Source organism: Mercurialis annua, linkage group LG3, assembly GCF_937616625.2.
Source record: "Mercurialis annua linkage group LG3, ddMerAnnu1.2, whole genome shotgun sequence".
In the NCBI taxonomy this organism is placed as follows: Eukaryota; Viridiplantae; Streptophyta; class Magnoliopsida; order Malpighiales; family Euphorbiaceae; genus Mercurialis; species Mercurialis annua.
The window spans coordinates 75,827,192-75,842,727 of NC_065572.1; the positions used below are offsets into that span (position 1 = coordinate 75,827,192).

At 33.7% G+C, this 15,536-nt stretch overlaps 2 protein-coding genes across 2 annotated transcripts; one reads left to right on the forward strand and one right to left on the reverse strand.

Annotated features, from left to right (window-relative positions):
* Positions 1-7,809: 7,809 nt before the first annotated feature.
* On the reverse strand, positions 7,810-9,763 carry LOC126671611 ((S)-N-methylcoclaurine 3'-hydroxylase isozyme 1-like). Its single transcript, XM_050365393.2, has 2 exons — positions 8,656-9,763; positions 7,810-8,558 (listed from the first exon to the last, which is right to left on the reverse strand). Exons 1-2 carry the CDS (start codon positions 9,526-9,528, stop codon positions 7,953-7,955), a joined length of 1,479 nt encoding a protein of 492 aa, XP_050221350.1. The 5' UTR covers positions 9,529-9,763; the 3' UTR covers positions 7,810-7,952.
* A 1,062-nt stretch (positions 9,764-10,825) lies between these two features.
* Positions 10,826-13,213, forward strand: LOC126670993 (DNA-directed RNA polymerases II, IV and V subunit 6A). Its single transcript, XM_050364678.2, has 6 exons — positions 10,826-10,969; positions 11,343-11,376; positions 11,472-11,644; positions 11,754-11,805; positions 12,773-12,840; positions 12,979-13,213. The coding sequence occupies exons 1-6, from the start codon at positions 10,935-10,937 to the stop codon at positions 13,046-13,048; spliced, it is 432 nt and encodes a 143-aa protein (XP_050220635.1). The 5' UTR covers positions 10,826-10,934; the 3' UTR covers positions 13,049-13,213.
* Positions 13,214-15,536: the final 2,323 nt, after the last annotated feature.

Genomic DNA, 15,536 nt, shown 5'->3' on the forward strand with positions numbered 1-15,536 from the left:
CATGCGAAAGTTGGTGATTTTTTGTGCATTTAAGCCTTTTTTTATTGTTCATATAATTATTTTGTCTTTCTCTTATTCATAGATTTTTTTTTATTTCGATACTACTAATTTTTCAAATAATAAACTATTTATGGTGTATTTCCAGTATTTTAATGGTGTATTTACGTTATAGTGTATTGCTATTGTCTTTATAGTGTATTTCTGGTATATCTACGTTATAGTGTAATTCTAGTGTTTTTCTAATGTAGTTCTAGTGTTTTTATGGTATTGTTATGGTGTATTTGTGGTGTTTTTATTAAAAAAACACCAAAAGACATTAAAATTACACCATTTAAACAGTAAAAAATATTATAATTACAAAAAAAATACACCATTTAAACAGTAAAAAAACATTATAATTACACCGAAAGTACACCATTTAAACAGAAAACATTATAATTACATCGAAAATACACCATTTAAACAGTAAAAAACATTATAATTACACCGAAAGTACACCATTTAAAGAGTAAAAAACACTAAAATTACACCATTTAAACACTAAAAAAATTATAATTATACTAGAAATATACAATTTAAACAGCATAAAAATATTAAATAAACACCATAATAACACTAGAAAAATAAAAAAATCTATAAAAAATTAGAAATCATAAAAAAGTGAAAAATATATTTTTCAAATTAAAAAACTAAAAAAAGTATTTTTGATAAAAAAAAAAGATACGGGATGTAAATATGTTTTAAAACAATATAAAGTTGGAAATAAAATAAAAATCGTGTAATGTAGGAAATTTCCTCATTATTGTATTATACATAATTAATTTTTGGGATAATAAATAGACAGTCTCATTAGGCTAGCTAATTTAATTCGATCAAATTGATATAGACATTCAGGCCTAATTAACATTTAATTAGTTTGGTTGTATAAGTCATTAAAGATGGTACATAAATAAAATTAATTTCACATAGACACAATTTAGACTTAATTAACAAGTAGACATTATTATTAATAAAATCAATTATAAACAGAGGGATATATGTATAATTAGAGAAATTTTACTATTTTACATGTAATTATTGGATAAAAATGATAGATTAGGCAAATAATAAAATATCAAAGTCTATACACAAATTATGGAATACTAGTACCCGGATTGGTGCGATTACTAGTGTTCTATGATGGAATCTGGTCACCGTAGAAATTTCGAAAAGATATCACACACTACTAGAAAACAGGGCTTTAGTGACGGAATATTCCGTCGCCAAAGCCCTAATTTCCGTTGCTAAACACAATTTGCGACAGATTTGCGACGGACTGTATCCGTCGCAACATTATAGGTCGCAAACTGTGTTAGCGACCAATATTCACTCCGACGCCAAATTTGCGACGGATTCTTCCGTCGCAAAATTTTAAAATTCCGTCGCCAATTTGTTTCCAAACGAGACTGAATGGGAGACTAATTTGCGACGGAATAGGTATTGTTGCGACGGAATAATCCGTCGCAAAACAATTCCTTTTGGAGACAAATGGTAAGGGTTTGGCGATGGACTAGTCCGTCGCAAATTTGCGACGGACTACTGCCGTCGCAAAACTGTCACCATTTGACTCCAAATGGAATTGTTTTGCGACGGATTATTCCGTCGCAAGAATACCTATTCCGTCGCAAATTAGGGTCATTTTTCGGCAGATTTTTGTCGTTTTCCGCTATTTTTTCTGTTTTTCCCTGCCGTTTTAAATCTGTTAAATACAGTAACAACAATTCATTTATAAATCACAATCAATTGAAACTGATAAATAAATATGTATATATATATATATATATATATATATATATATATATATATATATACATATATAAATATCAAAGTATACATAAACGTTAAAAAAGAAAAAAAAACATATTATATTTGTAATAAGATAAGCTAACACGACACTACAAAGTTGTAGTGTCGTCATCATCTGGTGGGGTAGGTGGGGGCTGTGGCCGAAACTCTGCCGGAAGGTTAGGAATCATCCTAGCAATCTCCTCGCGTATCAGCTGGGCCATGGTCGCCGCCTGCTGCTCCTAAGCTAGTCGCAGACCCTTCTGAATGTCGTCCTGCACACGGCGCTCGACCTCCTCTTCTGCCTGCTGAGGAACTTCCTCGCTGCACCCTGCTGCTTGTCCCGGCGTACCTGCTGCTCGCAGAACCCAAGCCATGACTGTTTTCTACTCCCTTTAAGCGTGAAAGCATCCGTATTTTCCATGCAGTGTGGGCAAGCCAGTCTCCCAGATGTGCTCCAGCCAGACAACATCGAATAAGCGGGAAAATCATTAATTGTCCACATAAGTGCCGCTTTCATTTGGAAATTCTGTCGCCTTTGAACGTCGAATGTCTGGACTCCAAATTCCCACAGTTGGTTCAGCTCAGTTATCAACGGCTGCAGAAAAATATCCATTTGGTGTTTAGGATTTCGAGGCCCAGGGACTATAAAGTTAAAAACATGAACTCATCGTTCATACACATCCCTGGGGGGAGATTGTACGGTGTCAAAATTACTGGACATGATGAATAATTCTGCCCGAAGGCCCCAAATGGTTGAAACCCATCAGTACACAGGCCTAGTCTGATATTTCAAACTTCTTCCGCAAACTCTGTATGCAATTCACTGAAATGTTTCCACGCCAGGGAGTTTGACGGGTGACACATCTTTCCATCAACCATTTCGTGTTCTGCGTGCCACGTCATATGCTTGGCGGTGACTTTAGAAGCGTACATCCTCTGCAATCTCGGAGTTATAGGAAAATAAAACATTTTCCTATAAGGGACGTTAACTCGTTTTTTCACAGAATTTCCTTTAGGGGGCGGTTTCCACCGTTCGTGATCGCAAATTTTGCATCGCGTTAACTCCGCGTCTGACCCCCAGTAAATCATGCAGTTGCAGAAACAACAATCGATAACTTCAACCGGCAACCCAAGACCTCTAAACATCTTCTTTATTTCAGCAAAGTTCTTTGGCATCTTGTTGTCCTCTAGGAGCAGCTCTTGTATAAATTCGGTCACATCATCTATTAAAGCCACTGACCCACTATGTCGACATTTGATGTCCAACATTTTAGCAGCTGCAGACAAGGGAGAGTGTTTGCTGTTACCGAGGCATACAGGTTCTTCGGCCGCACGCATCATATCATAAAAATGTTTAGCTTCATTATTCAGTTCCTCCTCTGTGAACACTACTTCTGGACCGGCAACATCGATAACCATTCTCTGAACTGAGCTGAACTCGTCATCCCCCTCATATTCCATGTAAACGTCATACTCCGGTAATTGTGTAACAGGACGGGGATTTAAAACATTTCTCTCCCCATGAAAAACTCAGACTTGATAATCTTTGACAAACCCATTCTGAAAAATGTGGAGCTTCACTGTTTCGACATCTTGATAACTCGTATTTTTACATCCCACCCTAGGACAGGGGCATTTAATCTCGGGCCCACTCATACACGCTGGATGGCGTAACGCGAAATTTTCAAACTCTTGGACGCGCTCGTCAAAACCTGGGTACAACAACCCGCCCTGGAGCCGCCTATACATCCAACTTCGGTTTGTATCCATTTCTGTAACACGGATAATTAGGAGGGTTTTCGGTAAAAAATAGCAAAGTCAATGTCATTGACTGCTTTAAAGGTATGGACCTATCTCATTAGCAAAATCGGCGCCCCTTAACTCGGCCACGTTATATGCCTAGCAACGGAGAAAAATATTCGGCAGCCTTCCGGCGTCGTTCTTCTTAAGTGCGATACTTAATATATGCGCTGTAACGCTAATTATATATTCCGCGAGGAATAAGCGTTAAAAAACATATATTATACATCCACCCGGAGAACAAACGCTGGAAAACAACCAAATATTTTTCAACCACTACTAGACATATATGGTTTTCGTGATCGAGTTACGGGAGGACCAGTTTTGCAAACTGTACAATTCCGTGTCGTTCAATCTCTCGAAGACACGGGACAGGAACTCTACGGCTAGGTTTACGATTTTATTCGGTTGGAATAAAATCGAGATTTATTTATAGGTTGAATGTTGTAAATAAAATCTATTCCAACTAAAATAAATCAAAATAAGCAATAAAACCTACTTGTTGAAGGGCAGAAACGCAAAGAGAAGATGAAAAGCCCGGATAAGTCGGAACCACGGTGCGCAAACGAGTGTCAGAGAATACAAACTTATCACATTAAAAAAACACGTATTTATAAAAAAAAATTCTAATAAAAATTCGGCAGCACTTCCCTTAAAAATGAGCATCACCCATTTTTCAGGGAAGTCCTGCAAGCAAATTTCATAGCACAATCCAACAATACAATCCAATTACATCGAAAATTATATTTATAACGTTAGTTACACTAATTAGCCTAATTTAATCAACTAATTAACAAATAAACAATAATTATAAACAAATGATTATTATAAGTTATAAATTTACTAATTCAACATTATTAATACAAATTAAACAAATTCAAATATAATTTAATTAACCTAGACCCTAAAAAAATTTAATATATTTTACTAAAAAAATAGATAATTAACCCTAATAAATAAAACTAGCCCTAAAGTAATTAAATTAAACTAATTCAAATATAATTTAATTAACCTAACCCTAAAAAATTTATATAATTTAAAAAAAAAGATAAATAACCCTAATTAATTAAAAATACTAATCCTAAGCTAAATTAATTAAACTAATTATACAATTACAATTTGATTAACCTAAACCTAAACTAATTTGATATAATTTCAAAAACAGAAAATTAACCGTAATTTAAATTAACCGTAATCTAAATTAACCCTAATTTAAATTAACTCTCATTTAAATTAACCCTAATTTAAATTAACCCTAATTTCAATAAACTAATATAGTCTCTAATTAATACAATAATTAATAAAAAAAAATCAAAAAACTCACCTCAGGCAGCAGCGGGACTGACCGGAGCCAGCAGCGAGTCTCACCGGAGGCAACATCGGGTTAGACACCGGAGGCAGTGGCGGCGGGCGGGACTGTTTTTTAAAAGAAAATTATATATATTTACTAAATACTTAAACAATAAATGAATGACAAAAAAAATAAAACCCTTACCTGAGTGGTGGCCGGCAAGAAAAAGGGGACGAACAGCGGCGAATTGCAGAGAGAACAGAAGACAGCGGCGACGAACGGCGGAGAGAACGGAAGACGGCAGCGAAGATCAGAACAGGTAAATGGAGAAGAAAAAGAGGAAAGGGCGGCGGATAATGGAGAGAAATCGGATAAGAAGGGGCTGCGGAGAAGAAAGGGCGGAGAACAGAAAAAAAGAAAAACGGCAGAAATAGAAAAAAAGGAAGAAGAAGGAAGAAGAAGGGTTCAGCACGTTCATTTAATTCGATTTTAGCGACAGATTTATAAACTGTCGCTAAAATTGAATTAAATGAAACACTGCTTTTAAAGCAGCACATTTGCGACGGATTTTAGATTTCTGTCGCTAAATTTGCTGCTTTAAACGCAGCGTTTTTTTAATTTCAACAGTTAGCGACGAATTTAGGCAGAAGGTACAAAAAAAACCCTTGACTTTTTCTCAAAAGTACATATCAGCCCTTTTACGTTTTTTGGGCACAATTAAGCCCTCGTGTTTTTAAAATTGTATAATTAAACCCTTATTGTTTTAAAATCGAACAAATAAACCCTTTTATTTTACTTTGGGGACACTTATCCCCTCAAAATTTTCGGTAAATATTTTAAACATTAAAATTCTTATTAAACTTTTTTCCTATATGATTATGAGAGACATGTCAACCATTAACGAGTGTTTCTAATGATGCTGGATGAAAGGGGTTATTTGTTCTATTTGAAAACAAAGAGGGCTTAATTATACCCCAAAAAAGTAAAAGGGCTGATTTGTACTTTTGTAAAAACTACGAGGGTTTTTTTGTACCTTTCGCCACGAATTTATTAATCCGTCGCTAAGTTTTTAGGCGGTAGCAATTCCCTCCAAAACCCAGCCAAAGTAGCGACGGGCTAGTGACGGAAAGTCCGTCGCTAAGTTGGCGGGGACTTTCCCGCCAAGTTTTTTGGCGGTTTAGCGACAGATTATTGGTCTGTCGCTAAATCCGTCGCCATTTTGCACTTTTAGCGACGGATTTTCAGTCTGTCGCAAAAGTCCGTCGCAAATTGCCTATTCTCTAGTAGTGACAGTCTGCCGAACGGTGACTGCTAACTTTCGCGTTAATTCTCGTGATTAGTAGTACGTTGTCTTAAGTTTTGATTAATAACAATGTCGTGCTTGTTTTGATTAACAACAATATCGTGGTCGTTTTGATTAACAACAATATCGTGGTCGTTGAAAGTGTGTGTCTCACTCCGTTGCTCATAATAATGGTGTGCACAAAATAATAATTATAATCATAATCATAATTATAAAATCTATTGGATCTCACATTAAAGCACACTTAGAATTTATTTAAAATATTTTGAAATTTAATTGAAATTATTTTAAAATTATTTAAATTATTAAAAAGCATTTTGGAATTACTTAAAAATACTAAAATATATTGGAACCACATTAAAATGTCCTCAAAATCATACACAAAATAAAGATAATAACAGTTTTTTTTTTAAACCATACGAAAACATGCTCAAATCATACACAAAACAAAATATATTAAAACTGTATTATGACGTATTTAAATCTTACTCAAATTAAAATACAAAATAATATATTAAAATCATACTAAAACATACTAAACTTCAATGAAAATGTTTTGAAATTTGATTGAGAACATTGAAATTATTAAAAATTATTTTTTAAACCACCACTATAAATTTTCATTTCTTTTTGTAATGCTTCATTTTTTTCATGATTTTAGGAGACAAGAATATTACGGATTCTGCTAATTTTTAGTTTGATAATTATATGAATTTGTTTATCTTCATTTATATTATTTTCGATCTTTAGAAGTTTGATGCTAAACGCTAAAAAGGCGTCTACCTAATTGAGATGATCAAGTGCGCTTTCAGATTTCTAAATTTTACTTTACTTAAAAACAAATTTGACACCACATTAAAACACATTGCAATCTTACTGAAATTATTTTTATTTTTGAAATTATTAGAAACCATTTCCGAAATTATCTGATACTATAAAATACTAAAATATACTGAATCCACATTAAAACATACTGAAAATCATGCACAAAATAATAATAATAATAATAATAATAATAATAATAATAATTATTGAGACTATATTGAACATACTTCAATGAAAATATTATGAAATTCGATTAAAATCATATTGAAATTTTTAGAACTATTGGAAGTAGGGAAAAGGGGCAAAAATAACCTTCATGTATATCGTGTGTCTTTTGTTGGCACCTCATGTATTTCGGATCTCAAAAATGGCCCTAACGTCTTGAAAAGGTATAAAAAAATAACCCTTCCGTTAACATTTCTGTTTAATGTCGTATGCATTTTTGTTTAACGACGTCCATTTTTTGTCTCTTTTTTGACACTTTTTATAACGTTAGGGTCATATTTGAGATCTTAAATATACGAGGTGCTAACGAGAGACATGCGGTATATATGAAGGTATTTTTTGCACCTTTTCCCATTGGAAGTATTCAATTGAAGGTTTCTTGCACATTTGCAGAATATGGGCATGGGCTTGATACTGTCACGACTCATGACTTGGGGGCAAGATATTTATAAAAACAAAATATTGATAAAAGTGATTTGCATATAGTAGTGGTCCATTCAAGTTGGAATGATCAATACTACGATAGAATATCGTATAGTTTAAGAAACAAATCTCTAACCAGCTCATAGTTTAGTACTTTAATAGTACAAAATACAAATTGATAGTAAGCTAAGCAGCTAAGTCAACGCTGCTTATTTCATAAACGATAATCACACAATACAAGAATGCATACTGTTGAATTTAAGGTTTAGGTTTGGGGACAATGAGCAGAGGATGTTGTTTCTGCAATGTTATTCCAAACTTTTCAGTCATGTCTAGCTTTGCAGGATCCTCACCATTTGGAAGAGACCAATCAAAACAATGTATCAAAGAAGCCAAAATCAACGGCAGTTGCCTTGTAGCCATTGCTAGTCCTGGACAGACTCTCCTTCCTGAACCAAATGGTAATAGCTCAAAATCATGACCCTTCACGTCGAAACTTGATCCAAGAAATCTTTCAGGTTTGAACGATAACGGGTCTTCCCAAGCAGAGGGATCGCGTCCAATGGCCCAAACATTAACCAATACTTGTGAATCTTTTGGAACTGTGTAATTCATAACTTCACAATCCTCGGTAGCACGGCGAGGAATAAGGAATGGAGCAGGAGGGTGTAATCTTAGTGTTTCCTTTACACATGCATTTAGATATGGAAGTTGGGCAACATGGCATTCCTTAATTGGGCTTTTGTTGATTTCTCTGTCTAGCTCTTCACTCACCCTTTTCATGGCTTCTTTGTTCTTGAGAAGCTCTGCCATTGCCCACTCTACGGCTGTGCTAGAAGTGTCTGTGCCTGCACTCAGCAATTCCTGCAACAATAAGATATTATTTATCAGGAAATCAACAGCTAGCATACAGAAAATACTAATAATGAGTGAAAGAAAGGATGATGGTCAGTTATGATACCACAACCAACCAATTGATTTGATGGTCATCAAATCCATTTGAAAGGAAAACATCCAGGAAATCTGTTTTGGGAGCATCCTTTTCATATGTTTGTCGTCTTTGCTTGATGTAAATTTCCCATACACCAAACATCTCTTCAAGGCATTTTGACATTTTTCTTTTAAGACCTTGAGGATCCAAGGGTGCTAAGATAGGATAGAACTCAGCTATATTTGGAGAAGTGGCCAGTTCCATCATGCTCCACAGCAAACTTTTTACTCCACCCCCTTGATGTTCCAAATCAAGTAAATCCCTTGAGAATATGAGATTAGAAATAGTATTGAAAATAGTACCGAATACAACTTCAGCAACATCCACTGCTTGTCCTTGTTTCATAGCCAAGAATTCCACCATCTCCGCTAGCTTCTTCTCCCTCAAGACGGCCTGTGATTCAATTGCTTTTGCAGAAAAGAGTTCAGTCCTGCACAAGGCTCGGAACATTTTCCATTGATCATTACAATGAGGATTCCAAACAATCGCTACGCGTTCAAGAACACGAGGCTCCCAAGGAATTGCTTTAACAACAAATCTAGAAGACAGCAAACGGTCATGATTCTTGAGAATTTCAGTGGCCGCCTCAGGAGTTGATCCGACCACAACAACTTGCTTGCCAAGTCTTAGCAGGATCAGAGGGCCATGTGCTTTAGCAAAGTTAGCCATACAGATATGTAAGTTTCTCTCGATTTGGGGAATGTTGCCTAAGATAGGCCATGGCTTAGGACCTGGAGGAAGAGGAAGATTAAGACGGTGTTTTGAAGATAGAGAGCTCAAAAGTTTGTTGAGGACGATGAAGACAATAACAGGTAGAAACAGAAGAAAGGGGAGATTGAGCATTTTTGCAGAAGCTCTTTGATGTATGTCTTGGAGTGAAAATGGCTGAGGTGTTTAAGGTTAAGATACACAGTCAAACAAACAAAAAATAGGTTAAGACAAACTGACACAGCCGAAGAGATGACATAACTTAATTAATTTTGTTTCAAACATTAACGTATTTAGTCATTCATAGAAGTCCAAAAAAGAATACGTGATTGAGATGGTGGTATCTTGTATTGATATTACTAGTATTTTTTGCAAATTAATGTTGCAGCTCACCCTAATACCTCAATAACATGGAAGCCTCACACGGACCTTCAAGTCTCCATATTTTCCACATAATCCTGTCTCCTGATTGTGCAGCTCACTTAGCGAATTATGCCTTAAAAGAATTTTATTCAATTTTAATATTTCACTAACTCCATATTTTACTAGAATTATAATATGGCTTAAATTTGATTTCTGATTTTAATATTTTTTTATATTTTTTAGTTGTTTTATAAACTTTATAATTAAATCAAACTAATTTCCTAATTTAATTCGGTTTTTATTTTCTTAAAAAAACATTATCGAATCTAATACACGCTCCTATATGAAGCATCAATACATCTTGTAAATAGAAGAAGTTTTCTAAAAAAATTACAAATAAAAATATTATATGAGTCATATAATTTTTTTATTTTAAATAAGTATTTTAACTTTAAAATGTAGCAAATAAGCTTTTATCATTTTTCAATTATTGTATTTGCAGATGATATTAGAAATATAGCAAATATAGAAACGTGCATTTCTTTTCCTTTTCTTAATGATAAAAATATTTTAAACTTTTAAATAGTTTAATTAAAATTGATCTGGGACTTTATATAAATTTAGGGAGTAAATTTATCCTTTTTCTGATGATTTATGAATAATATTTAGCTTGAATGTCAATTTTAAAATATTTTTACATGTTACTTTATTTTGTTATAAAAAGAATTCCTTAGGGTTCCATTTGTTATATCCCATAAACATGAGGTTCTTTTGTAAAATTATCCCAAAAATTTAAATACTGAAATAGCACATTCAAACGACAAAAGTTAACCCGCACGGGTTTGGTCTAGTGGTCTAAACCTCAGCCATCTGGGCGCCAAAGGTCGCGAGTTCGAACCCCGGCTACGCCCTTTCTTAATATGGAGTGGTTGAGGTTGGATTGCTGGCCATTATAGCCCGGAATTACCAGGTATGTGAGCTTGCGGGCGGTCCATATCCCGGGGTTTGACAATGATATTGAGTTTCGCCTCAGTAGAGTGAGTCCTCGTCACCAAAAAAAACGACAAAAGTTAATTTTACTTAAAGTTAGAACACAGGTTTTTTTTTCTTTCCTCCGTCCCGCATTTGTGTTAGGGCTTTGAAGAAGAGAGCAAGTTGTTGGTCTTCAACGATCAGCCATGGCCGACGACGATTACAACGATATGGACATGGGGTTTGCTTCATTTAACTCTCTTTTTCTTCCTCCTCTATCTCCCTAACGCTTCACTTCATAAACAATAGGTTTTCCTTTTCATTCTTTTTTGGGCTGTTCTTTTTATTTTTAGGTTCCAAAGTGATTAATTATACTTTAGTGAGAAATCATTATAAATTTGAAATTCATCTGTCAAGATTTCTTAATTATTTTCTCAATTTTAAATTAAATGTTAAACCCTACAAAAACCTTATTCATGCTCTTAGCTTAGGGAAATTTTGAGGTCACTTTATTTATTTTCTTTTTATTATTTTGCATCTGTTAAGTGATGCTTATTTTGTAAAAGATTAATCAGACCTAAATTGTAATTATCTACATTTTGTATGTAATGCAGGTATGAGGATGAGCCAGCAGAGCCTGAGATTGAAGTAAGGATTCAATTATATCATGTGTTGCTTGCATTGAATTATCTATTCTAAATTTTCTAAAATAAATGTCCTGTGGAATGATTGGTCTATAACAGGAAGGGGCGGAGGAGGATATTGAGAACAATAATAATGAAGATATTAATGGGGAACCTATTGAAACTGATGATAAGGAAGCTGAGGAACCCGTGGAACGGCCTCGTAAGACATCCAAGTTTATGACCAAATATGAGCGAGCTAGAATTTTGGGAACCCGTGCTCTCCAGATCAGGTTTTCTTCTTCTCCTTTCGTGTTTGCTAATGGAAGTTACTTTAAATGTAAAATTACGCTGATCTAGTTGTATTGATGGGATTGTAAATTTCCTCTTTGGCTATTGCAGTATGAATGCTCCTGTAATGGTTGAGTTGGAGGGTGAAACAGATCCGCTGGAGGTAAGGATCTTTGACTTCTAGGGAAACCCGTAATCTTTTTTTCTTTTGCGATAAGCAGACGTTGCTTGTTTGGACTGAAAATGGGCTTTGCTTATACTGTATAAAGTTTTCAAAAAAGCCAACTGTTGCATTAGGTATTTCATGTAACCTTCAAGGAAGCATTTAAGTTACCTCTCATATTGCTGTCCTACATTGCATAATATGATTACGTAGTTGGCTGCAACTTGTTTTGCTTTCTTTGTGCGTCCAGCGGTGTCAGAGTGTTCTTGTAGAGAAAGTGGGTTTTACTTGTATAGGACATGCTAATATCTATGCAATAAAATAGAAACAGAAAAGCCTAAGAGAGGAAAATCTATTGTTTCAAACGCCCACTATGAAAAGAATTGTCTTCGACTATGACCCTATTAACTTTTAGAGAAAGTAGGCTGTACTTGTATATGACATGTTAATCTCTATGCAATAAAATAGAAACAGAAAAGCCTAAGGGAGGAATGTCTATTGTTGCAATTTGCAAACGCTCACCATGAGAAAAATTGCCTCCGACTGTGTCCCTATTAATTTGGATTTTTCCTTTTGATGGATGCAGATGAAATCGGGAGTTTGATTTATGGATCATATATCTTCTTAGGAATGAAATGTAATGTACATCATGTATAAATGCAGGATAGGGTTAAGAGCATAGCAATCTATATTTAGCTCACCGAATACAACTATTTGCTTTTAGTATAATATAGTCACTGAAATGTTGTGACTCGTGTCTGTTTTAATTGGCGTTGGTTGTATATTTGTATATACCTACTTGTCACACCTGTTTCTAGTTTAAATGGACTACTCTTGTAATTCATTTTTGGAACTTTTTTGATATTGGTACTTTTTTAATGGAGTAGCATATTGCATTGTAGTTCTTCCTTTTTCAAATTAACTTAATGTTTGATGCCGTTTATGTCTTATTTCTTCATCTGTCTAGATTGCTATGAAGGAGCTTCGAGAGCGAAAAATACCTTTTACTATCCGTCGTTACCTTCCTGATGGAAGGTAAGGTTTTTAGCTTAAAATTATTGACATTCTACAAATTGATTGTGAGTTATTTTAGACTCTGCAATGGTTTGCTTATGATCTGTCATTAATTGGTTTCTTTTGGTGTCATCTTCATTGTATCTTGGAACGGACCAGTTATGAAGACTGGGGAGTAGATGAACTGATAGTTGAAGACTCATGGAAGAGGCAAGTGGGAGGCGATTGATCAATGGGCAATCGGTTGTTGCAGACTGTAATTTTGTTATTGCAAAATGACCTCCAAAACCATTGTATGATAACTCTCAACTTGTCCCTTAAAATAGTATGACTTCTGAATATGTAGTAACTTTTGGCTATTCACTCACAAAAAAACTTGCAATTACTAACTTAAGCTGTTGTCTGCCCTATTGAATTTGAGATACGAATGATTTGGATTTGCTTGTGTTTGGCAATGGCAAGTAGCATTTTGCTCTTCTTTGGCTATGTTTGGTTCATAGAATATGTCCGGAATAGCATAGCTATTCCGTGTAGAATAACTATCTTTACTTTGGGTTTTCCATGATTTTGTAGAGTAAATGCTCCTCTCAAAAATAAAGAATAGACATTTTATTCCTTAGGAATAGATATTTCATTCAATGTCTATTCTATTTCATGAATCAAACATGCCCTTTTATTTCATTCCATGTCTATTCTATTTCATGAACCAAACATGCCCTTTCAGAAAATTGTGTTATGTCTCACATTATAACATCCAATCTACCACGGCTATCCAAAATCTACTGGCTTGAAAAAAAGATGAAGTCTACTTTTTGTTTAGTTCAATTCTATAGTAATGTTATTGATATTTATTTGATAATTCATTTGATATAAATATAATCAATTCTATAAAATTTATAAATAGAATCGCTAAATAAATTTTTTCTTAAAACATTAATATTTTATAATTTTCATTTGAACCAAGCGTACCATTAGTATTTAGTCAAATGAGACAATGACTTTAGAATTTGAGTTTCTGATAAAAACAAAAGTTCGAGTAACTGTGTTTATATTTACTTTTATGTGATATTTAATTATATTAATGCTAAGTTTTTTCATTCATGTCATGTGAGACATAATTTGATTTGAATTCAAATTAATACATACTCAATATGATGATCGAACATGGAATTATTGGAAATAAAAAATATATGAAATTTAAATTTGATTTGCCGTAATAGAATAAAACGTAATATTAATCACTTGTGCAATTGTAATATAACTACATTACACTACATTATGTGAACTAAAGAAAGAGGTCAATGCTACACTATAAATTTTAGCTGCAATTAAGTAAATAGTTACCATGTGTAAAAAATAGTAACATTTGCTTGATCATAGGATTACAAAATATCAAAATAAGTGTAATAGAGTTTGCTTTAGTACCGATAAGTTTATATGATATATGAGCTGGAATTTCGAGAAACAATCAACAATGAAAGTATAATTGTTTGAAGTCGTGGTACATGTTTTATTTAAGGAGTTGCGTGAGAATAAGAAGATTATGCCCCAACAAATCAGAAGGACTCTAATGGCCATTCTTAATAGGACACATTAAAGATATTTTTTTGTTGAATAGAATCATATGCTATACAAAAAACCTCTAAAATATTTAGCAGTATTAATTCTTTCTGTCTATTCATTTATCTTAAATAAGTTGTCAATAGTTTTATACTCCCTCCGTCCTAATAGAGTTGTCCACTTTGAGAATTTTTTTTTGTCCCAAAACACTTGTCCACTTTCAAAGAATAACTAACTTTACACTTAATTTTTCTATATTACCCCTATTTAAAGGCCACTAATAAAAGTAAATTATTTGTGAACCCTACATTAAATAGGGGTATGACAAGAAAAGTAAGGAAAATTTTACAAAAACTATAAACAATGATTGCTTTTTTTAAACTGTGTGATAAAGGCAAAGTAGACAACTCTATTGGGACGGAGGGAGTATTCAATTTGCTTCGGTTATTATAATTTACTACTCCCTCCGTCCCGTAAAAATAGAAAAAACACCCATTTCACAAGAATTAACAAAGTAGTTATTTATAGGTAAATTGTGATAATTTGTCTAAATTACTCTTTGTAGTCAATTAGTTATGTATATTTCCTAAAGCCACTTTACTAGTTATAGCACTTATAACTTATTTATTTATTTTTCAAAATATGCATTTAATGTTTTATGATAAGCATGTAGGGGTATTTTAATAATTTTTGACTTAACTAACTCCACTTTTTTTATTTTTATGGAATAAAAAAAGATGGTACTTTTTCTATCTTTACGGGACGGAGGGAGTAGTAAATTTAACCCTATTATTTATTTTCAAACTAGATTGCGGGAAATGCTATATACTTTTGCTAAATTGTTAATGCTTGTCCACACGTGTTGTAGATGCCCATAAGAACAGTGGACGTTTCGTTTCACACATGTTATAGATTTGAATGTATGAACACCGTACTAGTGCTGACTCACCAACACGTCGGACTAGGTTAGTGTTTACAAAAACATCATTCATGTGAATTAGTGGATCAAATAATTTGGTTTAGTGAAACTAAACACCCTTTTTCTATAATTAATAATTTACTAATATTCTGTAATCATTTCATTTCTTGCTTTGTCGATTTGTTCATATCTATGCTATTGATTCTCCTTCAATTGAACTTCTTGTAGCATGAGGGTC